Source organism: Musca autumnalis, unplaced genomic scaffold, assembly GCF_047663935.1.
Source record: "Musca autumnalis isolate F117 unplaced genomic scaffold, ASM4766393v1 scaffold_5, whole genome shotgun sequence".
Lineage (NCBI taxonomy): Eukaryota > Metazoa > Arthropoda > Insecta > Diptera > Muscidae > Musca > Musca autumnalis.
In genome coordinates, this window is record NW_027412088.1 from 169,970,445 (window position 1) to 169,998,353 (window position 27,909).

General features: G+C 37.6%; 2 protein-coding genes across 3 annotated transcripts; both read left to right on the forward strand.

Annotated features, from left to right (window-relative positions):
- The first annotated feature begins 474 nt into the window (after positions 1–474).
- Positions 475–27,229, forward strand: LOC141387164 (alpha-amylase A-like). Of its 2 annotated transcripts, none has more exons than XM_073956408.1 (4): positions 475–613; positions 21,361–21,866; positions 25,512–25,982; positions 26,341–27,229. In XM_073956408.1, exons 2-4 carry the CDS (start codon positions 21,675–21,677, stop codon positions 27,178–27,180), a joined length of 1,503 nt encoding a protein of 500 aa, XP_073812509.1. In that variant the 5' UTR covers positions 475–613; positions 21,361–21,674; the 3' UTR covers positions 27,181–27,229. The 2 variants fall into 2 exon arrangements, with proteins under 2 accessions (XP_073812509.1, XP_073812510.1); XM_073956409.1 differs by lacking the exon at positions 475–613 and adding an exon at positions 21,019–21,175.
- On the forward strand, positions 500–13,830 carry LOC141387165 (alpha-amylase A-like). Its single transcript, XM_073956410.1, has 4 exons — positions 500–613; positions 11,053–11,285; positions 12,161–12,631; positions 12,943–13,830. The coding sequence occupies exons 2-4, from the start codon at positions 11,094–11,096 to the stop codon at positions 13,780–13,782; spliced, it is 1,503 nt and encodes a 500-aa protein (XP_073812511.1). The 5' UTR covers positions 500–613; positions 11,053–11,093; the 3' UTR covers positions 13,783–13,830.
- Positions 27,230–27,909: the final 680 nt, after the last annotated feature.

Below are 27,909 nucleotides of genomic sequence, written 5' to 3' on the forward strand. Positions count from 1 at the left end.
TTTAAACCAGGCAGGTCCGTTGATGTTTACATAAGGCAATTTTAAACAGACTATAGCATAAAGAAGGTTAACCCCGCTAAAAGCTATAAAATAAACAGACGATAAACTGATCAATACAATAAACGCACTATCAATTTGACAACTTTATCCACAAGGATTTACTTTATCCAGTTACATATGTGTAAACGTGCCTCATAAAATAGGTTAACACGGCAAAAAGCTCTAGCATAAACATGATATTAGGGCATCACTTAACATTCATTCTTTTAGCCACACTGCATATTGTACACTTTCATTTTTCATCGTTTTTTTTAAATTTACTTGTATTATTTCATCGTGCCTTTTTCATTGATGCGCTTTTTCGGAAGTAAAACAAAATGTAAACGCAATATGTATCGCCAACGATCGCAATTATCAACAATTGTAAGATAAACGTTTAGTTGTCCGACAAGATCTACATAACAAGCATCGACAGAATTGCGTTCGGTTTTTCTTTTGGTATACGTACTGTGGACTCGAGTTATTTGTTCTACAACGTCATTACTAGAATAAAAGTACACAAATGAAAAAATAACAACAAATAAGCAAAGTGATTCGGTCATATATTAATTAAGTAAAAATCTAGGAAAAAACTTAGTATAGAAGTAAATTAGTTATTATCCAAACTGTGCAAATAAAATAGAGTATTTTCCTCCTACAATGTAAAATTATTGTTTAGTTTAACATTCAATCATCAATTTGAATAAAAGATTTTAACCTCGTTTAATAGAAAATATAATAATGTGAAATTAAGTCGTTACACCACAACTTTTCCCGATATTGAACTCCTTTGTGTAAATTTGTTTGCTTAATATTTCGTTTTATATATACTATTAAAAATAAGGTAAGTATGGAATGGGTAGATAAATAACGAATTGCATTGTGTATTACTTTTACCCCCAGTTTTTGTAACAAATTTAATTGTTCTCACACGAATTGTCAAATTTTGTAGATCGATTTACTCGCCTTAGCGCAAATGTGAAACGCTGATTTTTGAATGAGGAATTCTTAACTTTGTATAGAACGTGTCAACGAAGAATTAGGTCTGTATGTCATCTAGGGGCTGGGCTATGGATGCCGAAATTATTACGAATATAGACGAACGAACAAAAAATAGTTACAAAAACAGGGGGTTAATTCATACATATTTTGTGTCTTGAATAAATATCCATGGGAAAAATATCTGGGGCCTAATTATGTGATTCGATATCGAGTTGTTTCGACCTGAGTACTCAAAGTTGGGATGACAACATTCGTTATCGAGTAAAATTATCGAGTAATTGAGCATAAATTTGCGAGTAATTTATCGAGGCCAAATTGCCTATCGTAAACAAATAAAATTAAAGATTTCTTATTGTCTTTTTGTTTAAAATGTAAAAATTGTTGTTTGTTGTCGTTTTATAGAAGAAAAACGATGTTAGTAAATAATTGGCAGCATTTTTTAGACAATATAACAAGAGAAATTGGGAAAAGTCCTTTACAGTCGTTTTTAGAAATTGTGATAAATTTAGAATCAAAATGCAAGCAATCATTAAACAAAAACTAGTTTTGCAGTCGTTAAAAAATAAGTTGAAAAATAAGCATTTCTGCAAAACAGAAAAAAATATTTAATATTAATAGCCTTTATTTTATAAGTGAAGTACATTTTAAACATTTCATCCCCCGTTGTTTACCAAAGGAAATATTCTCTCAGAGAGGCTAATGCAAAACACCCACCAAACTCTCTCTCATTTATTTTGAGAGAGGATTATTAAGGTAGATGTATTAGCAATCCGTTACAACAATGTCAAAAAGATTTTGCAAGAATTAATAATTTTCTTATTTTCTTTGCACAACTTCATACCGAAATTATTATTCAATGTATTGTTCAAAAAATTCCACAAATATTTACATTTTTCATTCATAATTTTGTTTTTTTGGTTCTTGCTTTCAAAAAAACACCTTTTTTACATCTACCTTCATAATATTCCCTATAGTATACATAGGTTTTCATAGTTCGACTACCGGTTACTCTCGAAACATTCGATCAATGATTTCGATCGAATCTCGTCATGCCGCTTTTTTATCGTGTCGAAATCTTTTTCACGAGCAAATACTCGATCGAATCGAATCACGTAATTAGGCCCCTGAACTTACATACATATGTACATATGACAGACACATGCACCCCCTAATGACAAGAGTTTATTAACCTTGTTTATCTTTGTGTAAAACTTGCACATTGTTTTGTTTACAATAAGATAAGAGCGATTTTGTAGATAATTGTTTGAACAAATATGTCTGGCGAATAATTTAATTGAAACGTCATTGTGTTGTCGTGACGGTCGGAATAAATAAATGTGTTAATTTATCGACAACAGCTATGTAAACATACTCTTACATGATATACCATAAGCTCTGTTCCCGTACTATGTTAATGATAAATGTTGCAAAAGGGAGAATTGTCATGCGTATATTTAAGGGGCCGTGTTTAATATCTTGCATTTTATTAATAACTGAGAAACAATGCACATTTTTTATAAAAACTTAAATACAGTAACCACATATTCATCATTCACCCACCTGTTTTAAACATAGGTGTATGTACGTATACTATTATTGAACCTACTCCATATCAGGAGGTTATTTTATTCAATTTAAATATTTACTTGAATTATTTAATACCAATAATAAATTACTTGAATACCCACTTCAAGCCACTTAGCGATAAGATAACAAGAAAAAAGGTAAACAAAAACAATTCTAGTTACTATTATTATCAAAGGAATAAAAATAATGTATTTTGTTGAATTAAAAAAATAATTTGTTCTACATACTTCTTAATAAACAAAATTCCAACAAATGAATGTAAATAAATGATAATTATTGCAAATAAATTACTAATCAATATTTTACAATTTGTTAGATAATGTTATGACGTTAATAAATCTCACGTTTACATTTTTTCCCTGGAGAGCATACCAACTAACCAACCCATCTCTATGAATTGGTGGGAAAATTACAGCTGCTGGTGTGTACCACTACCTTGGTAATTGTGCCATTGGTTTAATAAATTTCAAATAAATCGGTCCGTTAAAAACAACAACCACATGGAAACTTTAAAAGAAAACTTGCCATCACTTAAGCTTTTTTCATGTGGTTGTTGTAACGCGGCACCCAATGGAGCCATTGTGCCGAGGCCTTAAAGGGCCTGAAAAATTCCCTTAAAGGCCTCGGCACATACGGTGCGTTGAGTGTCGCGTTACAACAACCACATGAAAAATTCGAGAATAAACTCATTCTTATTATATGGCCTTGGCTAGGCCATGGGCTTTAGACGTTCGCACAATATCCCTGACACTATCTTGTAGGCGGTAGAGAGTAGACTTATGCCCCTATAGTTGGAGCATAAAGTCTTATCTCCTTTCTTATGGACGGGACACAGGATGCTCAGGTTCCAATCGTCGGGTACGCGTTCTTCCTGCCAGATGGAGCTAACTAGCTGATGCATACACCTTATCAGCGTGTCGCCTCCGGTTTTAAACAGCTCGGCTGGTAGGCCATCAGCTCCTGCTGCCTTATTATTCTTCAGCCGGTTAATTGCTGTCTTTACCTCATCTTGGCCGGGTGGTATACATTCAATACCATCTTCTGGGATTGGATCTGTGGTTTCTTCGTCGTCTTCGCTACAATTGAATACCAACAGTTTGGAAAAATGCTCTTTCCATATCCTTAGCACACTATCTGTATCAGTTACCAGATTACCTTGCTGGTCTCTACAGGAGGATATGCCAGTTCCAAAGCCATCAGTTTGATGTTTCACTCTTTGGTAGAATTTTCGGACTTCATTCTGTCTCCTGTACATCTCGATTTGTTCACACTCCCGCTTTTCCATCTCTCTCTCTTTTTCCTGCGGAAAAGACGTTTCTCCTCTCTCCTTTTCTCCCGATATCTCTCTCGTGCGCTACGCGTTGCTACTGATTGTAAAGTAGCCATATATGCCGCATTTTTCTCTTCGGTAGTCGCACGACACTCCTGGTCATACCAGAGAGTAGAGTTGTGTCGTTCCGGAACGAACTAGTTCAAAGGAACTACTCCACAAAAGGAACGACCGGTACTAGGTCCGACTATGCGGTTCAGCTAGTTCCTTTTGCTCCCTCGTTCGTTTTTTTCCCATTCTTTTTGCTCTTCTCTTTCAGTTAGTTCCATCAGTTCATTTAACATCAGTTGTCTCTCTCTCCTCTCCCTGTCTTCTATAAGTGAATAAGAAATCTCATAGTGTCATTTCGTTTTTCATTTCTTCTAAACTGATCTTTGCCGAATTAAAAAAAGCAATTGAAGTATTTTTAATTAACAAAACGATTGTAAATTTGTTTTAAATATTTGTAAACTACCATGAAGAAAGCCGAAAAAATTTATTTTTCTTTTGTTTTGATGAAGAAGAAGCACGAACGATATGAACAGAGTGAACGAGTATGAGTGTGGGTATACATATAAAGGTTGGTACTCAAAGGAACTATGGAACTAACTGAACGACCTAGTTCCTTTTGCGGAACGGAACGGAAAAGATCGAACCGTAAAAGGAACGAGATTGCCCAACTCTAGTCTCTGGTATCCAAGTATTGATTTTGCGGCTGTTTGCATGGAGTGGGCAATGTTTTGCCATTATCCTGATATGTTATCGGGACGAGGAGTGCTTTGATTAAGCAGTTGGGCCAGTTGAGTGGAATATGCTGTGGCTATCTGTTGTGATTTCTTTTTCTTTGAGGTTTCTTGCAGCTGCAAAGTCTATCAGCCTCATAGCATTGTCAGATGTTTCAATGTGGAGACTGAATTTCCCGACTGTTGGACCAAAGATATTCTCATTTCAAATTTTGGCATTAAAATCGCCTAGTATAATTTTAATGTCATGGGCAGGGCAACGGTCATACGTTTCTTCTAAGCGCTCGTAAAATATATCTTTGATCTGTTCGTCCTTGTCTTCAGTGGGAGCATGAGCGCAAATAAAGATGTTGAAGAATTTTGCTTTTAATCGAGCGAGTCTTTCATTTACTGGGGTGAAGTTGGAGACTAGATGTATTAACCTCCGACCAACTACAAACAAAAACAAAAGAACATGAACAAAAACAAAATATGAGAACGGAAAACAAAAATAAATCGATGATTTTCAACTGTTTTTGCAGTTGTCGGGACGCCTACGTCACACAAGCAAGTTCTGGGATTTTGACAATCAATACATGAAGTCAACAGTCCTGTCATTTGTAAACTCAGGGTTATCTAGACCCCCTGCAGACAGTGAAATTAATTTCATGAAATTATGCGCTCTTAGATCGAGTTCCATACTTAAGTCATTTTATTATATTGCTTGTAGAGGGTAATTCGATCTAAAAACCCCTGTAAAATGTGAAAATTTTCACTGCCAGTTTCACAGTCTGGCATTAGTCCTAACACATTTTTACAAAAATTGTCAAAAATTTGTTAACCCTACTGACTGTGAAAAAATGATGGACAGCTGGGAGACAAACGACAAATGTATGTATGTGTTAGTAAATCAGAGTTGTATTTGAAGGCAAATTGTCTGGTGTAAACGCCTAGTTATGATAAAGAATAAAAAAAATGACAACCTAGTTCAAAAATTGGAGCGGCCTTTTTTATTCTTTTATCAGAAGCAAGGCAATCAGGCGATTTTCGGCATTTTGAGGGTTTCAGCTACAAGTTTTACCCGAACAAGCTGTAATTTCATGTTTAGATATAGCCCCGTATAACGGTACCTCCCGAATTTCGGTATATTTAGTGTTTTAGCTAAAATTTTTAATCGAACTAGCTATAATTTGACATTTAAGGTTCTTAGGGATCACAATATTACTCCACCCACAACTGTCAATATAGGTCCATGTTTTGACATTTAAGGTTCAATATTACTCCACCAAAAACTGTAAACATACGTCCATGTTTAGGTATAACCCCCATATAAGGGTACCTCCTGATTTTCGGTATTTTGAGGGTTTTAGTTACAATTTTAACCGAACCAGCTATAATTTGACGTTTGAGGTTCCCAGTGATCATAAAATATCTCCACCAAAAACTGTCAACATTGGTCCACATTTGGTAGCCCGATGATCGGTATTTTGAGATTTGTAGCTACATCTTTTGACCGAAATACCTGTAATTTGACAGAGGTTAACCCTGCAAAAGGCTATCATATAAACATGGCCTAATAAAAATAGAAGGCCTGGGTACATAAGCTGCCTCGCCTGGCTGCCTTGCTTTCCTACTTCATTTCTGACATAATAAAAATAAAAGAATAAAGAAGGCCGAGCAAATTTCGGACTGGTGTGCACTTTTCTTTTTTATACCCTCCACCATAGTATGGAGGGTATATTAAGTTTGTTTTTCCGTTTGTAACGCATTGAAATACTCATTTGCGACCCTATAAAGTATATATATTCTTGATCAGGATAAAATTCTAAGTCGATCTGAGCACGTCCGTCCGTCCGTCCGTCTGTGGTAATCACTCTAGCATCCACAAAAATAGAGATAGGACGCTGAAATTTTGGGAAAATGCGTCTTTTGTTTGCAGGCAGGTCAAGTTCGATGATGGGCTATATCGATCCACGTTTTGGTATAGCCCCCATATAACGGTACCCCCCGATTTACGGTATTTTGACGTTTTTAGCTACATTTTCAGACCGATTTGGCTATAATTTGACATTTAGGGTTCTTAAGTGTCAACAAACATATATAACAAAACTTGTGGACATAGGTCCACGTTTTGGTATAGCCCCCATATAACGGTACCCCCCGATTTGCGGTATTTTGACGTTTTTAGCTACATTTTTAGACCGATTTAGCTATAATTTGAAATTTAGGGTTCTTAAGTATCAATAAACTTATATAACAAATGTTGTGGACATAGGTCCACGTTTTGGTATAGCCCCCATATAACGGTACCCCCCGATATACGGTATTTTGACGTTTTTAGCTACATTATTAGACCGATGTAGCTATAATTTGACATTTAGGGTTCTTAAAAGTCAATAAACTTATATAACAAAAGTTGTGGACATAGGTCCACGTATTGGTATAGCCCCCATATAACGGTACCCCCCGATTTACGGTATTTTGACGGGTTTAGCTACATTTTCAGACCGATTTAGCTATAATTTGACATTTGAAGTTCTTAAAAGTCAATAAACTTATATAACAAAAGTTGTGGACATAGGTCCACTTATTGGTATAGCCCCCATATAACGGTACCCCCCGATTTACGGTATTTTGACGGGTTTAGCTACATTTTCAGACCGATTTAGCTATAATTTGACATTTGAAGTTCTTAAAAGTCAATAAACTTATATAACAAAAGTTGTGGACATAGGTCCACGTATTGGTATAGCCCCCATATAACGGTACCCCCCGATTTACGGTATTTTGACGGGTTTAGCTACATTTTCAGACCGATTTAGCTATAATTTGACATTTGAAGTTCTTAAATGTCAATAAACTTATGTGACAAAACTTGTGGACATAGGTCCACGTTTTGGTATAGCCCCCATATAACGGTACCCCCTGATTTACGGTATTTTGACGTTTTTAGCTACATTTTCAGACCGATATAGCTATAATTTGACATTTAGGGTTCTTAAGTGTAACTAAACTTATATAACAAAAGTTGTGGACCTAGGTCCAAGTTTTGGTATAGCCCCCATATAACGGTACCCCCGATTTACGGCATTTTGACGTTTTTATCTACATTTTCAGACCGATTTAGCTATCAATTGACATTTAGGGTTCTTAAATGTCAATAAACTTATATAACTAGTGGACATAGGTCCATGTTTTGGAATAGCCCCCATATAACGTTACCGCCCGATTTCAGGTATTTTGAGAATTTTACCAACAAGTTTTAACCGAATTATCTGTAATTTGAACATTTGACATTTTAAATTCTTAGTGGTCACCACACCTCTCCACCAAAAATTGTCAAGAAAGCCCCCATATAACGGTACCTCCCGATTTTCAGTAATTTGATGATATTAGCTACAATATTAAACCGAACAAGCAGTAATTTGACATTTGAAGTTCTTAGTGGTCACAACACCTCTCCATCAAAAATTGTCAACATAGGTCCATGTTCGGATATAGCTCCCATGTAACGGTACCTCCCAATTTTCAGTAATTTGGCAATTTTAGCTACAATTTTTAACCGAACTAACTGTAATTTGACATTTGAAGGTTGTAGTGGTCACCACACATCTGCATCAAAAATTTTCAACATAGCCCCAATATAACGATACTTCCCTATTTTCGGTACTTTGAGGATTTTGCTTAAAATGTTTAACCGAACGTAGGTCCATGTTTTTGTATAGCCCCAAAACAAACCTCCCGATTTTCTGTACCTTAGCTTTATTTTTTGGACGAACTTTCTGTAATTTGAAATTTAAAAGTCAACAAAAATTCTGCAACAAAAATTGTTCATTTAAGTTCATATTTTCGTATAGCCCAGATACCTCCGAACTAGCTGTTAATGACATTTGAAGTTCCCACGTTATGTACCGATTTTCGATATTTTGAGGATTCTAGCTAAATTTTTTAACCGAATTAGGAGTTATTTGACATTAAAGGCACCCATCAAAAACTGTCAACATAGGCCCATGTTTTATTATAACCCCTATATAACAGTACCTCCCAATTTCTAGCCCACCAAAAATTGTCAATAGGCACCATAAAAAGGGCCTCCCGAATGAAGCATTTTATGTACATTATCTGACATTTTAACGTACTCACTTAAAGTTGGGGACAGGAATGAATATTTTATGGTGGAGGGTATGAAAAGTTCGGCCCGGCCGAACTTAATGCTTTTTTACTTGTTATTCTTTTATCAGATGCAAGCAAGGTAAGCAGGCGAGGCAGCTTATGTACCAAGCCTTTATTCCCAGGAAAAGAAAAACCCTAGAAGAAAGTCTTCTCTATATTCTCGAACTGCTTGTTATGGTTGACTTTAGCGAAGGCCTTTGATAGGTCTTTTCTGGTTCAGCCCTCGACAGATATGTGTGGGCAATGCTGTTGTGGTGTTGTGCTTTTTCCGGAATACATGATGATGTTGGGAAACTGGGAAACTGCTTCTCAACATGGCAGGAGTAGTGCCTATAGAATCTTTGCTCATTACCATTGAGATTCCGTGGCGCCCAACGCTTTGAATGATTTCGCGTTCCGGATAACGTTTGCAACATCACTCATAGTAAATTGAGGTGGTACATCCTCGGCTGGGAGTGATCTTACACGGCGTATCACACTTCTCTTCGCTATCTTCACTCTCAGGGTGCTATATAAATTGGCGGTTAAAATAACATGCGTACCTCATTGGATCTTTCACTGTCACTCCGTTGAAAGTAACAGCTGTTCTATTTGCTAGTACCGTCGCTTCTCCTGGGAAATTTGGCTTGATTTCAGCTATTCGACCAGCAGGTATGTGGGTAGCAGCTGCAGCTGTGAGGATGTCCCTGAAAAGTCTCTCAACTAAACGAGGATCTGAGAGAATGGTAATTTTTCTGAACCCTTGCCAATCAACTTTTCCATAGTTCAGAAAAGTACGTAGACTACTGTTAATGGAGACAATGATCAGAAAATGGTCTGATCCAAGTGATCATTGCCAAATCTCACGATGAGCATTGAAGTCCTCTAGCACGAGATGGTTATTGTCCTCCAAAAGCGAATTGATGTTGGGCGGCATATAACGCAGGGCACATCATTCCATGTACGCGTCAATAAAGTCAAGTTCAAGCGAGGAAGGACTTTACTGGGCAAAACTGGGTAGGCAAGCTGTCTGTCTCCGCTTCTTGTACGATCCTTTTCCCAAAACGTTGTAACCATAGCAACGTTGCAAGCTACTGCAGGTATCGACGAACTCGCTTGCTTGCTGGAATCTGTAATCACCTGCCTGTAATATTAATCGAACAGAGTGCATTTTTCACAGCTCCGCGTGTACTGCATCGAAACATGCAGTAAATTCATGCCTCTACATTGCACAACCTCCACAACACATTCCTAATAATGTCTCTATATTCAATACAAAGCACTACATCAGACGACGTGCTGTGGAAGCAAAATTGACTGTTTCCTAGATGCAAGCTTTATTCTGAAATTCATTAATGAATTCATAGACAAAGATGTAGTGCGGCGACGCTTGGACTAGTAATTAAACTGCATCCATGAATGCAAGTTTTCTGCTGGGATATTACTTTATTATTCTACTATGCGATTTTGCATAATTCCGGTCCACACTAGAGTGATTTTATTGAAAAATTTTCATGAAATTATGCTTTCTTCGATCGAGTTGCACACTAAAGTAATTTTATGAAATTGCTCTAGTGGGGAACTCGATCTAAGAACGCCTAATTTCATGAAATTATTTCATTGAAATCACTCTAGTGTGGACCGGGACATAGTACTAAAATATTTCGAGCTAATAGTACGTTTATATATAACCGGATTTAACAAACCTACTGGGTTTCAAATGTCAATTCCATTGCTTATATTTCGAATAAATCCTCATAAAGAAGGTTAACCCTGCAAAAGGCTATAATATAAACATGGCCTAATGAGCGAAAATTGATGTACATATCAAATATTTTCAATAAAAACAAATAATAAATCAAATATAATTTGTTTATCTAATCAAAATATAATATCAAGCGTTTTTGGACCAAATACCAAAATAACAGCTTTATCTTCTATGACAAGTAGGTCTTCCTTCCATGAAACAACCAAAACACGAAATCCACAATGGGTTTCAAAAGGGTTAACCACATTAAGATAAGAGAATACGTAGACGTGACGTATCTGTCTCCGTTCTGCTGACTGAAATAATAGCGTCAAAATGGACACCACTTTTTGTGATAACTTCTAAATCTGATCACAAATCAATCGCTGCAATCTTTTTTTGCCAAAAAAATCAATAATTGATAGAATTTTCACACTACACACACATCGCGTACGGGGAGAAAGGCGAAAGTATAAATTCCTCTCAATTTTTAGCTTTTACTTTAGTACGACATTTTTGTCAGAAACGTCAAGTAATGTTTTCTACTAAATTCAGCGTGAGCATCGTTTTGCTCTTGGCCGTATCTAACCATTTGGTTAGTGGCCAATTTAATCCAAATTATGTATCGGGTCGCAGTACCATGGTGCATTTATTCGAATGGAAATGGGATGATATTGCAAAGGAGTGTGAAAATTTCTTGGCACCCAGAGGTTATGCTGGTGTTCAGGTGAGTTTAATATAAAATTTGGCAAATAATTTCCTAGGATACAATGTCTATTTGGCAGATATTCAATGGAACTGCCAACTTTAATGAATCATTTCAGTGTAAACGTAACCTGAAGCCCTCGACACATAAGAAGCATGGCATTCTTGCTTAAGTCATATCTGGTAAATGGCTAAAGAACAAGTTCTATCTAAGTCCCGATCCACACTAGAGTGATTTCATTGAAAAAATTGCATGAAATTATGCGTCTCTAGATCGACTTCCATAGTAGAGTAAAATCATAAAATTACTGCAGTGGGGAATTCGATTTAAGAACGCCTAATTTCATGAAATTTTTTAATGAAATTTACGCTAGTGTGGACCGGGACTAATTCAAATGTGATTCTGAAATCTATTTATTAGGTTGAACTTGGACTTTAGTCTGTTATCAGATATGACTTCAGCAATAAGGCCATGCTTGTTATGTGTCGAGGCCTTAAGACGTAAACACATCCAACCATGGTATAAGTAAAGAGGTAGATTTAAATGAAAACAATGTTTCAATAAAGTTGGGCTTCATTTCTGATAAAAGAATAAAAGGGCAACATAGATCGGATTTTGTTTAATTCTTTGTCAGAAATGACGGCCAACTTTACTGAAGCATCGGATGTGTTTACGGCTTTATAGCAGCTGACGTTTCGTTTCCCGCATTGCCAACTTTATTTAGTGCTTTGATCATTCAGTGGTGCAATTGATATCCTGGCAATAATATATGTTTGTTTACATTGTTCTTGATTCATCCCATGGATTTGAACTGTCAAATCCATTGCACAAGTCTCATGTTTTATTAAAATGACGCTTAAGATTAGTTTCCGCTTTATTTTTCCCCTGAATTCTAGGTTTCTCCCGTCACAGAAAATGTAATTGTTGCCAATCGTCCATGGTGGGAACGTTATCAACCCATTTCCTACATCTTGACCACACGTTCCGGTAATGAAGCCCAATTCAGCAGCATGGTGAAACGTTGTAACAATGTTGGTGTACGCATCTATGTCGATATTGTTTTCAATCACATGACTGCCACTCATTCTACGGTTAAGGGTACCGCCGGTTCAACAGCTGACCCCAATGCTAAGAGTTTCCCCGCTGTACCATACTCCTCAACAGATTTCCACACCTCTTGCGGTATCAATAACTATAATGATGTCAATCAAGTGCGTAATTGTGAATTGGTCGGTTTGAAGGATTTGGATCAGAGCAAGGCTTGGGTACGCGATCGTATTGTTGAATTCATGAACAAATTGATTTCATTGGGTGTTGCTGGTTTCCGTGTTGATGCTGCCAAACATATGTGGCCAGCTGATTTGAAGGTGAGTTCAAGCAACTTTTTCTATTTTAGGGGGTGAATGTTGGGATAAGAAAATCTCGGCATTGATGGCAGAGGTAGAATCAGAGTTAAGACTAAGCGTTGCGTTTCGCATTGTCAATGTAAGAATATTCCAGTGTTTTCATTACAGTTTATTTGATTGTCGGTTTTTTGGCAACACGAAACCCAATGCCAAAGACCCAACATTTATTCTCCCTCAGCCTTATCAGTCTCCTAGGATCTTCTCCCCAATCGCCGCTTTTATCACTTTTCATATCGAATGAGAATCTAATTTAATTTCCCAATTTCTTCCAGGTTATCTACTCCCGCTTGAACAACTTGAACACTGCCCATGGTTTTGCCTCGAACACACGTCCTTTCATCGTTCAAGAAGTTATTGATATGGGTGGTGAAGCTGTTTCCAAATACGAATATACCGATTTGGGTACCGTAACTGAATTCAGACATTCCGATTCGATTGGCAAAGTATTCCGCGGCAAGGATCAATTGCGCTACTTGAATAACTGGGGTACTGCTTGGGGCTTTATGCCTTCCGATCGTTCTTTGGTTTTCGTTGATAATCACGACAATCAACGTGGTCATGGTGCTGGTGGTGCTGATATTCTAACCTATAAAAATGCCAAACAATATAAAATGGCTTCGGCCTTTATGTTGGCCCATCCCTTCGGTATTACCCGTGTTATGTCTTCCTTCTCGTTTACCAATGAAGATCAAGGTCCACCCACCACCGATGGTACCACAATTCGTTCCCCCACCTTTAATTCGGATAACTCTTGCAGCGGTGGTTGGGTTTGTGAACATCGTTGGCGTCAAATTTACAACATGGTTGAATTCCGCAACATTGTCGGTACTGCAGCTATTCAAAATTGGTGGGATAATGGCAAGAATCAAATTTCATTCTGTCGCGGCAACAAGGGTTTCATTGCCTTGAATGGTGATTCGTATGATTTGAGTACTTCGTTGCAGACTTGCTTGCCAGCTGGTACTTATTGTGATGTTATTTCCGGTGCCAAATCTGGTTCCAGTTGTACTGGTAAATCTGTGGTGGTTGGTTCTGATGGTCGTGCCACCATTACTATTCGTACCTCGGAAGAGGATGGTGTTTTCGCCATTCATGTTAATTCGAAATTGTAAGGGGAATATTTTTTGAATGAGAAATAAAGAAGCTTTTGTTAAAATTTATGCTGGTAGTTTTTAAGGTTATGGTTCAGTGGCTTCTAAAAACTGTTAAAAAGCGTTGTTGTAACAATAACACTGTGTCTGGCTCTGGGTCAAACTCCAGTTCTAAGAATGTGGTTACTTCGATGGGTTGAATAAAGGTCTGGGTACATTAGCTGCCTCGCCTGGTTGCCTTGCTTTCCTGCTTCATTTCTGACATACTCAATGATTACACATGCAAGTAACTTGTAGACAGTTGTGTATACATATTATAGTCGAAACTTAAATTTTTTCGAACTGACACTTGCATGTGTAAACGTTCGGAAAAAAGTTTGAAGTTACTTTCAAAGCACTTACATTGAATACTGACCCCCCGTTTACACATGCAAGTGGCAGTTCGAAAAACACAAATACACTCACACATATTCATTGCCACACCAACTAACAACCTCACTGCCGACAAAATTTTCTTGTCAGTAATCAATGTAAGTGCTTTGAAAGTAACTTCAATTTTTTTCCGAACGTCTACACATGCAAGTGTCAGTTCGAAAAAATTGAAGTTTCGACTATAATATGTATACACAACTGTCTGTAAGTTACTTGCATGTGTAATCATTGGGTGACAAGGAAATTTTGTCGGCAGTGAGGTTGTTAGTTGGTGTGGCAGTGAATATGTTTGAGTGTATTAGTATTTTTCGAACTGGCACTTGCATGTGTAAACGGGGGGTTAATAAAAATAAAAGAATAAAGAAGGCCGAGCAAATTTCGAACTGGGTTGCCCTTTTCTTTTTTATTCTTTTATCAGAAGCAAGCAAGGCAGCTTATGTATCCAGGCCTTAAGTTTGGCAGGTCAGTTGAAGAGGTTCATTGTGTTGTGGGGGCCTGTACCGCCTGCTGTGTAGATGTTTTACACGGAGTCATCAATCCTCACCCTATAGGAATTTAGACGACTACACCATTCCGAGCGTAGATGAGCCAAAACTACTTTGATTCGTCGTGATAGCTGACGATACTCAGCTGCGATAGATGGGAGATGTACTCCGAGAGTCGCATTTACAGGATATCTGATTATGGTATCTGCGACTGCATCTGTTTGAATGCTATTCAAATCTGTTTGATAGCTTTGTTGATCTAGGGGTTCTCTCTCTTAATAAGCGTAAATGGGGTGAACAAAATGATTGAGGCGCAAAGTGAGAGGTGAAGTGTGTCTCAGAACATACCCGATGGTGTTTAGGTTGGCTCTCACGGTAACATACGAGCAAGTATTGTAACGAGGGCATACTGGCAGAATCTTCGTCTCCATATGCAGATGCTCCACTGGTGACATGAGCAGGTACCCTTTTGCAGTTCTCAGGACGGCATTCTGACAGATTTAAATATTTTTCCATCGCGTTGCACATACTGGCGCCGCATAGCTTACACATATACATTAGGGTTATGACTTTTTTACAACCTCATATCCCTGTATCATAGCGTGATGAGTTTTGCCATAAGATTACATAAAATCTTAATTATAAGGTGATTTGGTGAAAAAACCTCACGCACAAAATGATTTTAAAATTTGAATTTATCAAAATTATGTACAATTTTTTGAAGTCACTGAAAACAGATATATAATTGAAAATAAACTTTAGAGCAACATGAGATAATTAAAATGACATAAAATTTATTTCTCACTATTTTTCTTCAATTCTAGAATCGTAAAAATGTCGTAAACGCTTTTATTCAAAAATATAATTTTTTGACAAAAAACAAAAAATTTAAAATTTTTTCAAATTGACTTTTTTCGCGACTTTTATAATATTTGAATGAAATAAACGTTATTATAGTTATTAGTAGGCTTATATTTATTCATTCGTGCAACAAAAAATAATTTTTTGGAAAAAAATTTTTTTTCAGTTCATATATTTTTTCAAAAAATAATTTTTTTAAAATCGATTTGTGCGTGAACTTTTTTTATATTTCAATGGAATAAACGATAGCATAGTGATTAATAGGCGAAAGTTCATTCATCCCTGCTACAGGAAATCATTTTTGAGGAAAAATGTCAAAAAGTCATAACCCTAATATACATATACAGACCAGCCTATCGCGTTATATGTGCTCAACAATGTTTTTTATCTTGGGTCTCGAGGACTTTATTCCTACATCTCAGCTTGTCACAGATAGCTGTGGCATGCCCGGACGACATGAACATGCTGTCGAATGTGACCCCTAAAATCTTGGGGTAATTTGTGGTCGGAATTTTGTTACCATCGAACTTTGTGCTCATCTCCTCAGTCCATTTGGTGAACAGAGGATGACTTCCGTATCGTCAGATGCTTGGCAAATGACTGCAAATGTGTGAAGTATTATATTTTTTTAACGCCATAGTACTTAACAACTGCAAAGCTACGTGTTTCAAAACGTCACAAATACGCATTTTTAACGCAGGCAAAAAGCAAATAGGTATCATTTTTATTGTTGATGCATTTAGCTGCATTTTCGAGGAACAATGCATGAGTGTGCAACTGAAATATAATGACGAAGTTTAAAAAACACCAACCAACTGACCATACGGACGTCAGCCAGATGGTGGGTCATATTTTTATATTCCTCGCGGAGTAGGAGTTTAGCTTTTCACAAATGACATTAGAAAGGTATCCGACACCAATATCGTGGTATCATCAGCATACGTAACGATCTAAGTTCCGTCTGGAGGCGGTGGAATACAGGAAAGGTGAAGGGTGAACAGTTTTGGAGATATCAATCCTCCTTGGTGAACTCCCTGTTTCACTATACAGAGCTTCGACTTCTTGTAACTGCATTCCACGAACTACATATACATTTATCCAACGTTTCGAACTTTGCCGAACGTAGTCTGCCCGATGTGTTGAAACAGCATGGAGTGCTTGACAGTATCAAAGGCTTTTGATAAAACGCATTTTACATGTTAAATGTAAATGTTTTATAAAACATGCATCATTTAAGTTGTCATTTCCATACAATATCTGTCAAATAAATGACGTAAACTCCCACAACACCTGTTTTAAGTTGCAAGTGTAAATTGCGTTTAAGCCGGGCGCCACCAAACCTGCCTTATCGCATGACATGTTCAGGTTAAGTCCTCGTCTAATATGTTTAGAGATGGTGTGCCAACCTGGAGCCGGAGCGTAGTCTGCTCGATGTACTCAAACAGCATGAAGTGCTTGACAGTATCAAAGGCTTTCTATAAGTTGGGCGCCAGCAAAACTATCCTATAACATGACTTGTTCTGGTTGCGTTCTCGACTAAAGTGATTGGAAATGGTGTGTAGCGCTGTTGTAGTACTATGCTTCTTAAGGCCTGGGTGCATAAGCTGCTTTGCCTGGTTGCCTTGCTTTCCTGCTTCATTTCTGACATTATAAAAATAAAAGAATAAAGGAGGAGGAGCAAATTTCGAACTGGGTTGCCCTTTTCTTTTTTTATTCTTTTATCAGAAGCAAGCAAGGCAACCAGGCGAGGTAGTTTATGTACGTAGGCCTTTACGGAACCAATGCTGATGATCCGGGTACTTTTCTCTTATGCTGGGTAGGAGTAAAGCATCAAGAGTTTTTGCTATTGGTGACAAAAACGCAATCGGTGGGTACGCTTCACCTTGGCCGCCATCCTTGCCTGGCTTCAGTAGTGGGACACCACTGTATATTTTGCAGACTCCGGGCACGATGTATGTGGGCTAGCCAATGTTTGACAAATTTGGGGAGACGTCATGCAATGCTCTTATAGTCCTGATGTCATCAAACAGCGTGAATTGCTTGACAGTATAAAAGGCTTTTGATACGTTGGACGCCACCAGCACTATCTCACGGCTTGTTCTGAATGAGTCCTCGATTAATATGAGTAAAAATGGCGTGCTGCGCAGCTTAAGGAACCAATACAGATGATCGGCAACTCAGTAGCTATTTCTGGCGCTGGGGATAAGTAAAGCCTCAAGTGTCTTTTCTACGGGCGACAAAAGCTAAATCGGTTTTTACGATTCACAAATTCCCGGAACATCCCTTCAGCTACCATAACATCAGGCAGGTTGGTAGGTTTTCTGAAGCGGTAATTTGGTGAATTCTGCGAAATTAGTCCAATTTGCGTTCCCAATAATTGATAAAAGTCCAGCGTTTAGAGATGATGAAGTCAGGCGGCCTGCTGATGGAGACGATTATAGGAAGATCGTCTGACCCACGAGAAACGAGGGGTTGCCAGGTGACCCATTTGTCAGACCAGTTGACGCGATGGTTATGTCTAGGTAACTGTGACACTCTTCCCTCATTCTGGTAGAGCGTCCTCATTACCTAGGATGGAATCCCACAACTAGGCCAATTAGCTTTCCCATAACTGATGACAATACGACATTCACAGTTGATGAAATCGGGCGGTCTGCTAGTGATTATGGTGCGATAGTTTGATACATATGATGAGCATTAAGTCCCCGATACCAGTCAGTTATGACCTTCCAAATACGGCATTATGTTGGCTTATAAACTGGAGTACAGCCAACAATCAGCTGTTATAATTGTTCCACAAACATCCCAGACGGGACAGGGGAGACTTCTCATATATCAATGAGTGCACCCCGATTCATATTAGCCCAATCATATGGGACCTACTGTTTATCGCCGAGTCCGAACGGCGTTTCTTACGACACCACTTTATAGAGAAGTTTTACATGGCTGAAAGACGCAGGAAATGTCGCCAACATTAAGACCCCGGCACATACGGCCCGTTGAGTGTCGCGTTACAACAACCACATGAAAAAATCGATAACAAACTTGGCATCACTTACACATTTTTCATGTGGTTGTTGTTTCCAACGCGCGTCGCGACTCACAACGGATCGTATGTGCCGGGGCCATTACTGAGGGGTATTTTGCCACCGTTGAAAATTTTGATGTTGTCTGGCCGGTGAATCGAACTCACGACCTTCTGCGTGCAAGGCGGGTGCCTGGGTACATAAGCTGCCTCGCCTGATTGCCTTGCTTTCCTGATTCATTTCTGACATAATAAAAATAAAAGAATAAAGAAGGTCGAGCAAATTTCGAACTGGTTTGCCCTTTTCTTTTTATTCTTTTATCAGAAGCAAACATGCTTCAGTAATCGTAATTTTTTATGATGAACAGCTGATTCTGCTTGCTTAAGCTGCATTTACACCAAGCGGGTTTTAATAAAAGTGAAGACAACAAGCACATGAAAAATTGTAAGTGATGCCAAGTTTGTTCTTGAAGTTTTAATGTGGTTGTTGTAACGCGACACTCAACAGCTACAAAACAAACGAAAATCAGATGGTCTGATAGTAGTTTAAAGAAAGTAGACAAGCTGAAAATATACAGTAATAATATTTTTACGTTTAGTAAATCCATTGGATTTAAATTGTCAATTACATTGAATGTACGTCAAATAAATCCTCAATAAGGAGAATTATAGCCCATTTAGATATGACTTCATTAACTGGATTTACCACATTATCAGGTTTTATTTGCTAAATCCAGCCATAATCTACCAGATTTACCATACAAAAATAAATCCTCCTATTGAGTGGATTTGTTTTAAATCTGGCATAAATCCTCGTATACAACTCTGTTTTTTGCAACATGTTGCTAGAAAATACAAAAAGTTGCAAGCTGGCACAAGAAACAAGGTAGATGCATCATTGCTACACTAAAAATAATTTAAAATGTAAAAATTTGTAAACATGGCGGAAAAATTAAATTTGTTTTGATGTACAAAGTTGATTTTAATCAACCAAGACTAATATTTATGATGTCTAAACGATAAAATAATTCGTTTATTTATTTTAGATGGGCAAACTGCGATAAAATAAATCTTTATTTGCTCTTTAGTTAGCATTAGTAGCATTATGCGCTAACATTTTCAGTATTAAACAATAAATAATTTGACGTATGTTTTTTGAGACAATTTCAATTTACAAAATTCTTTTGACGTTTCAAATTCGATCAGATGGGCTGATGCATCTACCTTGGTAATTGTGCTATGACCAAAAATCGACTGCCATTTAAATCCTCCAAAATGTATATCTAAATGCACTGAGATTTGTACTGGATTTATTAAATCCAGTCGAGGATTTATGGCTAGTCTAAATGAGCTGTTACATTATATTTGTTTTTGTGTCTAATGTTTTTGTCTCTAATGAAAGCTTCGTGCGTATTATTGATTTCTTGCTCCTTTCGACATCTGCTTATCCCCCTACATTTACTTACGGGCGGAAGGTATTTAATTTCCCTCCTACCGTCGCTGGTGGGACATGTTCCCTAGAAATTTCAGTATTCATATGATATGCTAGAGTATAAAGCCGAAAACACATACAACGTTTCGGTAAAGTTGGACGTCATTTCTGATAAAAGAATAAAAGTCCAAGGGCGATATGAATCAAATTTTTGCTACAATACCAATCTGTTTATGTACCGTATGTATAACAGCGTTTGCATTAGAGCTTTTTGCCGTGTTAACCTTCTTTATGAGGATTTATTTGACGTTTGCGTTTGACATTTGAAAGCCAATGGGTTTATTAAATCCGGTTAAGTGCAAACGGGGTAGTTGTATCCTTATTTCAAAGTAATGTTAAATAAGTCCCTTAAATATTTGATAAGCTATATAATTAATGGATCTTTTCCAGTACTGCAAGAATCTACTAATTTTTACCATTTTTTCCGATAACATAAAGAAAAAAATTTTATCGTAGTAAAAAATAGTAGCTTCTTGCAGGTTCTGGAACAGAGCAAATATATACACAGTTGAATTGTGGGGAAATTATTTATGTAAATAATGAATTCAGCTTAATGAATCAAAGACATAAATACAACAAGATAAGACATTTCTTTTGCCATCATTCTTCAGTGAATGGCTGTTGAATTTAACATAATGTTATGTTACGATATGGTGATATAACATTTTTTTCTTTTATACATTTTTACGTATTTAACCGAATTTACCGATCCAATTGACATGGAATTATTCTTGAATAGATCCTTGAATATATAAATTTCGTTTCTGATACCATTACATGAAATGTTCCTCCTTGGTTGCGATTTTGAATTAACTGCAACCTGTTAAGGGTAATGTTTCTATACATAGTTTCGTAAACATTTTTTTGTTGCATGCATTTTGTCAGGTCTTTAATACTTTATGTCTTTGAATGAATAGTTAATTCAGTTTGCTGTAATAACATGTGTTTCGGTTTTATTTTACATACACACAAGTTATCATTGTTACCAGTGAAACCCAACTCCACCATTTAATTTACACACATTTCATTCGTAATTTACCTTCACAACAGCCCTTGACCCGTATCGCAAAAAAACAAAACTAAGTCACCAGTCATCACTTCTCGTGCCAATTTATTTGGGTTATAAATTCTTCCCCCGCCGTTATAGATTATGTTGAAGAAATAAACTGAGAATCCCGTCCATCATAAATAATAGTTTTGGTTTATATATGTATTTTTGGCAAAAATAATAACAACAACAAACGAAATCATTTACCTATCTATCGAACTCGTAATATGTATTAAATTTTTTTATCTAATCATAGGAAAGTACCATCCACAACGAACCTCAGAAGCTGCTTCTGGCCTATCCTGATAAGAAACGGCGTGTGTATACAGTACATACATATCTGTCCCGACAAAAGTAACAAGCGGGAGTATAGTCGTCATAACTTTTGCAGCTGATAAATCTTATATATGTAGGTGCCACAAATCAATTGTTGTGGAATCATACTGGTCAAATTCAGGAATTGAGGAAATAGAGAAACTTTCACGAACACAAGAGAACGAAAGAAAGTATAAATAGCTGTTAATTTGCAGGCCATTGCTTTAGTGAGACATTTTTGTTCGTAACGTTAAAATGTTTTTAACTAAAATCAACTTGAGCATCGTATTGCTCTTGGCCATTTCTAGCCATTCGGCTTGGGCTCAATTCAATCCAAATTATGTATCGGGTCGCAGTACCATGGTGCATTTGTTCGAATGGAAATGGGATGATATTGCAGCTGAGTGTGAAAATTTCTTGGCACCCAAGGGTTATGCTGGTGTTCAGGTGAGTTTGAAAAGGAATATAAAGGAAATTTCGTTTGGGAAAATATGTTTTGCAGCATGAAATTACAAATAATTGGACTTCTCGGCATCAACGCCCAACAGTGTTGTAACGATTTAAACGTTTATGCCGTTGTTGGACGCCAAAACAGTGTTATAACGGCTTAACCGTTTAGGCCGTTGTTGGACGCCCAACAGTGTCATAACGGCCAAACGTGTATTCTGTTCTCGGATTTACAGTACGTTTACCAATTACAGGAGTTTTAGTTTCTCAACTGTTAAATTGATTGCATATACGCCAAATAAATCCTCATAAAGGAGATTAACCTGGCAAAACGCTCTACTGTAAACATGTTATTAGACCTTTTTGCCGGTTTAACCTCTTAAATAATGGTATTGGCAATTTAAATCCACAGAATTTACTAAATCCTGTACAATGTTAAGCGGCTTTTACATGTAACATGTTTTATAAAACATGCGTCATTAAAGTTGTCAATTCCATAGAATATCTGTCAAATAAATTACGTAAATTTCCAAAAGACCTTTTTTAATGCAAGTGTAATATGCGCTTTAACGTTCTATAAATTAGGTTTTGGCTTTAATCTAATTTACAGCGGCACCTAAAACAAATACGTCATTTATTTCACATATATCCAATGCAATTGGCAATATAAATGATGCGTTTTATTAAAACATGTTTGATGTAAATGTGATTTAATTTGTATTTCCATTTATTTGACATATAATTTGATTTAACGTCATGTGTACATTAAAGCCTGCGTACATAAAGGTAGAAAAAGAATCAATCGTTGCTTGCTTTGCTTGTTTCCCAAATGTCAAATTAAAAAGGAATGCCAGAGCCTCTTTGCAATTCCACCGGCGTTCCCCCATATAATTTGACATTTGAAAGCAAGCAACGAGCTGATTGTGTCACGGCCTTAAGAAGCCTCGCGGCCTGGCTTTCTTGTCTCGCCCCTTTTCTGTCATAATAAAAAATAAAAGAATAAAGAAGGCCGAGCCAATTTCGAACTAGGTTGTCCTTTTCTTCTTTATTCTATTATTTTATTTATGTCAGAACTGAAGCAACGCAAGAAAGCCAGACGAGGCTTCATATGTACCGAGGCCTTTAAAGCGTTTTGACGGGATAATCTCATTTATGAAGATTAAAGGCTAGGTACATAAACTGCGTTGCCTGCATGCCTTGCTTGCTTCTGATAAATGAATAAAAAAGAAAAGGGTAACCCAGTTCGAAATTTTCTTTTATTTTTATTATGTCAGAAATGAAGCAGCAAAGCAAGGCAAACAGGCTAGGTAGCTTAAGGCCTGAGTACATAAGCTGCCTCGCCTGATTGCCTTGCTTTCCTGCTTCATTTCTGACACAATAAAAATAAAAGAATAAAGAAGGCCGAGCAAATTTCGAACTGGGTTGCCCTTTTATTTTTTATTCTTTTATCAGAAGCAAGCAAGGCAAGAAGGCGAGGCAGCTTATGTACCCAGGCCTTTATTTGACGTATAAGCAAAACTAAAGGCCTGCGTACATAAGCTGCTCTGCCTGATTGCCTTGCTTTCCTGCTTCATTTTTGACATAATAAAAATAAAAGAATAAAGAAGGCCGAAGAAATTTCGAACTGGGTTGCCCTTTTCTTTTTTATTCTTTTATCAGAAGTAAGCAAGGTAAGCAGGCAAGGCAGCTTATGTACGCAGGCCTTAAAGGTCTGGGTACATAAAGCTGGGTTCACATTGTCAGTTTTGAATGACAAAATAGTTTGTGGTTGCTGAACGGTTATCGATAATTGCGAAAATCGACATTCAAAACTGACAAAGTGTACTGCACTTAAGGCCTGCGTACATAAGCTGCCTTGCCTGCTTACTTCTGATAAAAAAAATAAAAAAGAAAAGGGCAACCCAGTTCGAAATTTCCTCGACCTTCTTTATTCTTTTATTTTTATTATATCAAAAATGAAGCAGGAAAGCAAAGCAATCAGGCAGAGCAGCTTAAAGCCTGCGTACATAAGCTGCCTTGCCTGCTTACCTTGCTTACTTCTGATAAAAGAATAAAAAAGAAAAGGGCAACCCAGTTCGAAATTTCCTCGGCCTTCTTTATTCTTTTATTTTTATTTTGTCAAAAATGAAGCAGGAAAGCAAGGCAATCAGGCAGGCTTTTAAGGCCTGCGTACATAAGCTGCCTTGCCTGCTTACCTTGCTTACTTCTGATAAAAGAATAAAAAAGAAAAGGGCAACCCAGTTCGAAATTTCCTCGGCCTTCTTTATTCTTTTATTTTTATTATGTCAAAAATGAAGCAGAAAAGCAAGGCAATCAGGCAGAGCAGCTTATGTACGCAGGCCTTAAAGGCCTGCGTACATAAGCTGCTCTGCCTGATTGCCTTGCTTACCTGCTTCATTTCTGACGTAAAAAAAGTAATAGAATAAAGACGAAATTTCGAGCTGGGTTGCCATCAGTTGGAAATTGGGTCGGCCTTCTTTGTTCTTTTATTGAAGCAGCAAAGCAAGGCAATCAGGCAAAGCAGCTTATGTACGCAGGCCTTTACACTGCCTCGCCTTGCTTCCCAGCTTCATTTCTGACATAAAAAATAAAAGTATAAAGAAGGCAGAGCCAATTTCGAACTAGGTTGCCGTTTTCTTTTTTTATTCTTATGTCAGAAGCAAGTAAGGCAAGCAGGCGAGGCAGCTTATGTACCCGGCCTTAAGTCTATATCATGGCACAATTACCAAGTGGTCTGTTCCTTTACTTTTAAAAATGGTAACAGTGGCAAAAAATGGTAAAAGTGGTGAACTGGTCTCATATAAATTGTATGCTTTTAAAGTAAAGGAACACTTTGCAGGTTAAAAATGGTAAGAAATGGTAACCTCAGGCACGTAAAGGAACAGAGCTAAGGTAGTGGTATCGTACAATTTTGAATATGTTATGTCAAAACTTTCTTTTTGTTGTTGGGGAAATTACAACAAAAATATTTTTTATAAAGGGATTTGACACTTCAGATTCGAACAGCTGGTGTGATACCACTACCTTGGTAATTGTACCATGGTCTATATATAAACGTACTATAAGGAAACGGAACTCACTCCATACGTCCCAATTTAGTCCCAATTTACATTAGGCGAGTTTACTTGCGGCAATTGTCAGTTTGATGGAGTGAGAGGTGAGGTATATGGTAACCCTTTGCCTCTCAACACCCTCTCTCACCACAAACTGACAATTGCCGCAAGTAAACTCGCCTAATGTAAATTGGGACATACATTGGGCGAGTTTACTTGCGGCAATTGTCATTTTGTAGGAGAGAGAGGTGAGGCATATGGTAACCCTTTGCCTCTCAGCACCCTCTCTCACCTACAAACTGACAATTGCCGCAAGTAAACTCGCCTAATGTAAATTGGGACTACAAGAGTGATTTCAATGAAATAATTTCATTAAATTAGGCGTTCTTAGTCCCGGTCCACACTAGTGTGAATTTCATTAAAAAATTTCATGAAATTAGGCGTTCTTAGATCGAATTCCCCACTACAGAAATTTCATGATTTTACTCTACTATGGAACTCGATCTGGAAACATCTAAAATCTCTGTATTCGCCTCTCCTATTAAAAATATGAAACTTCATCACATTTGTTTTCTTTGCATTTCTGTTTTAGGTCTCTCCTGTCAATGAAAATGTTGTCGTTGCCAATCGTCCATGGTGGGAACGTTATCAACCCATTTCCTACATCTTGACCACACGTTCCGGTAATGAAGCCCAATTCGCCAACATGGTGAAACGTTGCAACAATGTTGGTGTCCGTATCTATGTTGATATTGTTTTCAATCATATGGCTGCCAGTCACTCCTCAGTTGTGGGTACCGCCGGTTCAACAGCTGACCCCAATTCGAAGAGTTTCCCTGCTGTACCATATTCTTCATATGATTTCCATGGTACTTGCAGTATCAATAACTACAATGATGCCAATCAAGTGCGTAACTGTGAATTGGTCGGTTTGAAGGATTTGGATCAGAGCAACGAATGGGTGCGCGATCGTATTGTTGAATTCATGAACAAATTGATTTCATTGGGTGTTGCTGGTTTCCGTGTTGATGCTGCCAAACATATGTGGCCAGCTGATTTGAAGGTGAGTAGAGAGAAGTGTCATTTGTAATTAGGGTTTGTTTACACAATGTAAACTACATATATAAAATTATATATCGTGTAAACAAACCCTTATGCTTGGTTTACATTTACGAAATCCACTCGATTTCAACTATCAATTCCTTTGCGTATACGTCAAATGAAAACTCATCCGAAATTCATTGGATTTCATTTGACGTTTAAGCAATGGAATTGACAGTTGAAATCGAGTGGATTTCGTAAATGTAAACCAAGCATTAGATAGTGAATGATGGAATTTTTTCATATATTGGGGTATTGAATCGGATCCCTTCGACATATTTTCAATTTAATTTCAAATAATTTTATCTTTACTACTTTAGGTCATCTACAACCGCTTGAACAACTTAAACACTGCCCACGGCTTCGCTGCCAACTCCCGTCCCTTCATTTTCCAAGAAGTTATCGATATGGGTGGTGAGGCTATTTCCAAATATGAATACACCGATTTGGGTACAGTCACCGAATTCAGACATTCCGATTCAATTGGCAAAGTGTTCCGCGGCAAGGATCAAATGCGTTGGTTGGTTAACTGGGGCACTGAATGGGGTTTCATGCCCTCAGATCGTTCCTTGGTTTTCGTTGATAATCACGACAATCAACGTGGTCATGGTGCTGGTGGTGCTGATATTCTCAATTACAAAACTTCGAAACAATACAAAATGGCCACCGCTTTCATGTTGGCTCATCCCTTCGGTATTACTCGTGTTATGTCTTCGTTTGCCTTTGATAATACCGATCAGGGACCACCAACTACCGATGGCACCAATATTCGTACGCCAATCTTTAATGCTGATAACTCTTGCAGTGGTGGTTGGATTTGTGAACATCGTTGGCGTCAAATTTACAACATGGTTGGTTTCCGTAATATTGCCGGAAACACCCAGGTTCAAAACTGGTGGGATAATGGTAGCAATCAAATTGCTTTCTGTCGTGGCAATAAGGCTTTCATTGCCTTGAATGGTGACTCCTATGATTTGAATACATCACTGCAAACTTGCTTGCCTGCTGGTACTTATTGTGATATTATCTCTGGTTTGAAATCTGGCTCCAGCTGTACCGGAAAATCTGTTGTGGTTGGTTCTGATGGACGTGCCACCATTACCATTCGTACATGGGAAGAAGATGGTGTTTTCGCCATTCACACTGACTCGAAATTGTAAAAAAGAAGAACTTTGTAAAATCTTAATTAATTTTGAAATAAATGAAAAATAAGCAAATTTTTGACGGTAAAACTTTATTTCTATTGTTTTCTACTACTCCTTGTTATAGGGCCATCATTAGCCCGCTTTTGGAAAGTCATAATCGTCTGGTCTGGACTTTAATGCTCATAATAAGTTGTCTCATTCGGTCCTAGGTACGAGTAGCAGATTTATAGCTCTACGTTTTGCATGGTCAATGAGGACGCCCCTACCAGTATTAGCGGATAGTTTTTCAGTTCGCCGGACATAATCAACTTATTACCCGGTATGAAGTCACCTAGCAACCCGTCGTATCTCTTAAGTCAGGCCATATCGTCCGACTTTATTACGTCCCAACGCCGCACTTTCATCATTCATTGGAAAGCTAATTGGCCCAGATTCAAACCCGACGAGCAGAGTTGCCGATTGGCCGAAGTGAGACCAAATTTCCCACCACAGGCGGCAGGACTAGGAAATTATGATCTTCGTCAAGTCAACCCCATTGAATCCAGAGTTAGGGAGGTAACACTGGCATTTAATAGGTTTACCGATGAACACAAGTGGATACATCATCCAAAAAAATGCAAAATTGGAGCCAGAATAAGTGAATTGTGGGCAACCGTTGAGTCACACTCTCGAACTCTGGGAAGGCGGACGATAGGACATCAGTCACATTTGGCGACGTTACCCTGATTGATAGCAAGGGGTACG

What these genes read in the sequence shown, in the direction of transcription:
- LOC141387165 (XM_073956410.1), top strand. Translation starts at nt 11,094, where the DNA reads ATGTTTTCTACTAAATTCAGCGTGAGCATCGTTTTGCTCTTGGCCGTA. An exon ending in GAGGTTATGCTGGTGTTCAG is followed by an intron (nt 11,286 to 12,160) that starts GTGAGTTTAATA and finishes CCTGAATTCTAG; the next exon opens with GTTTCTCCCGTCACAGAAAA. An exon ending in TGTGGCCAGCTGATTTGAAG is followed by an intron (nt 12,632 to 12,942) that starts GTGAGTTCAAGC and finishes AATTTCTTCCAG; the next exon opens with GTTATCTACTCCCGCTTGAA.
- LOC141387164 (XM_073956408.1), top strand. Translation starts at nt 21,675, where the DNA reads ATGTTTTTAACTAAAATCAACTTGAGCATCGTATTGCTCTTGGCCATT. An exon ending in AGGGTTATGCTGGTGTTCAG is followed by an intron (nt 21,867 to 25,511) that starts GTGAGTTTGAAA and finishes TTTCTGTTTTAG; the next exon opens with GTCTCTCCTGTCAATGAAAA. An exon ending in TGTGGCCAGCTGATTTGAAG is followed by an intron (nt 25,983 to 26,340) that starts GTGAGTAGAGAG and finishes TTACTACTTTAG; the next exon opens with GTCATCTACAACCGCTTGAA.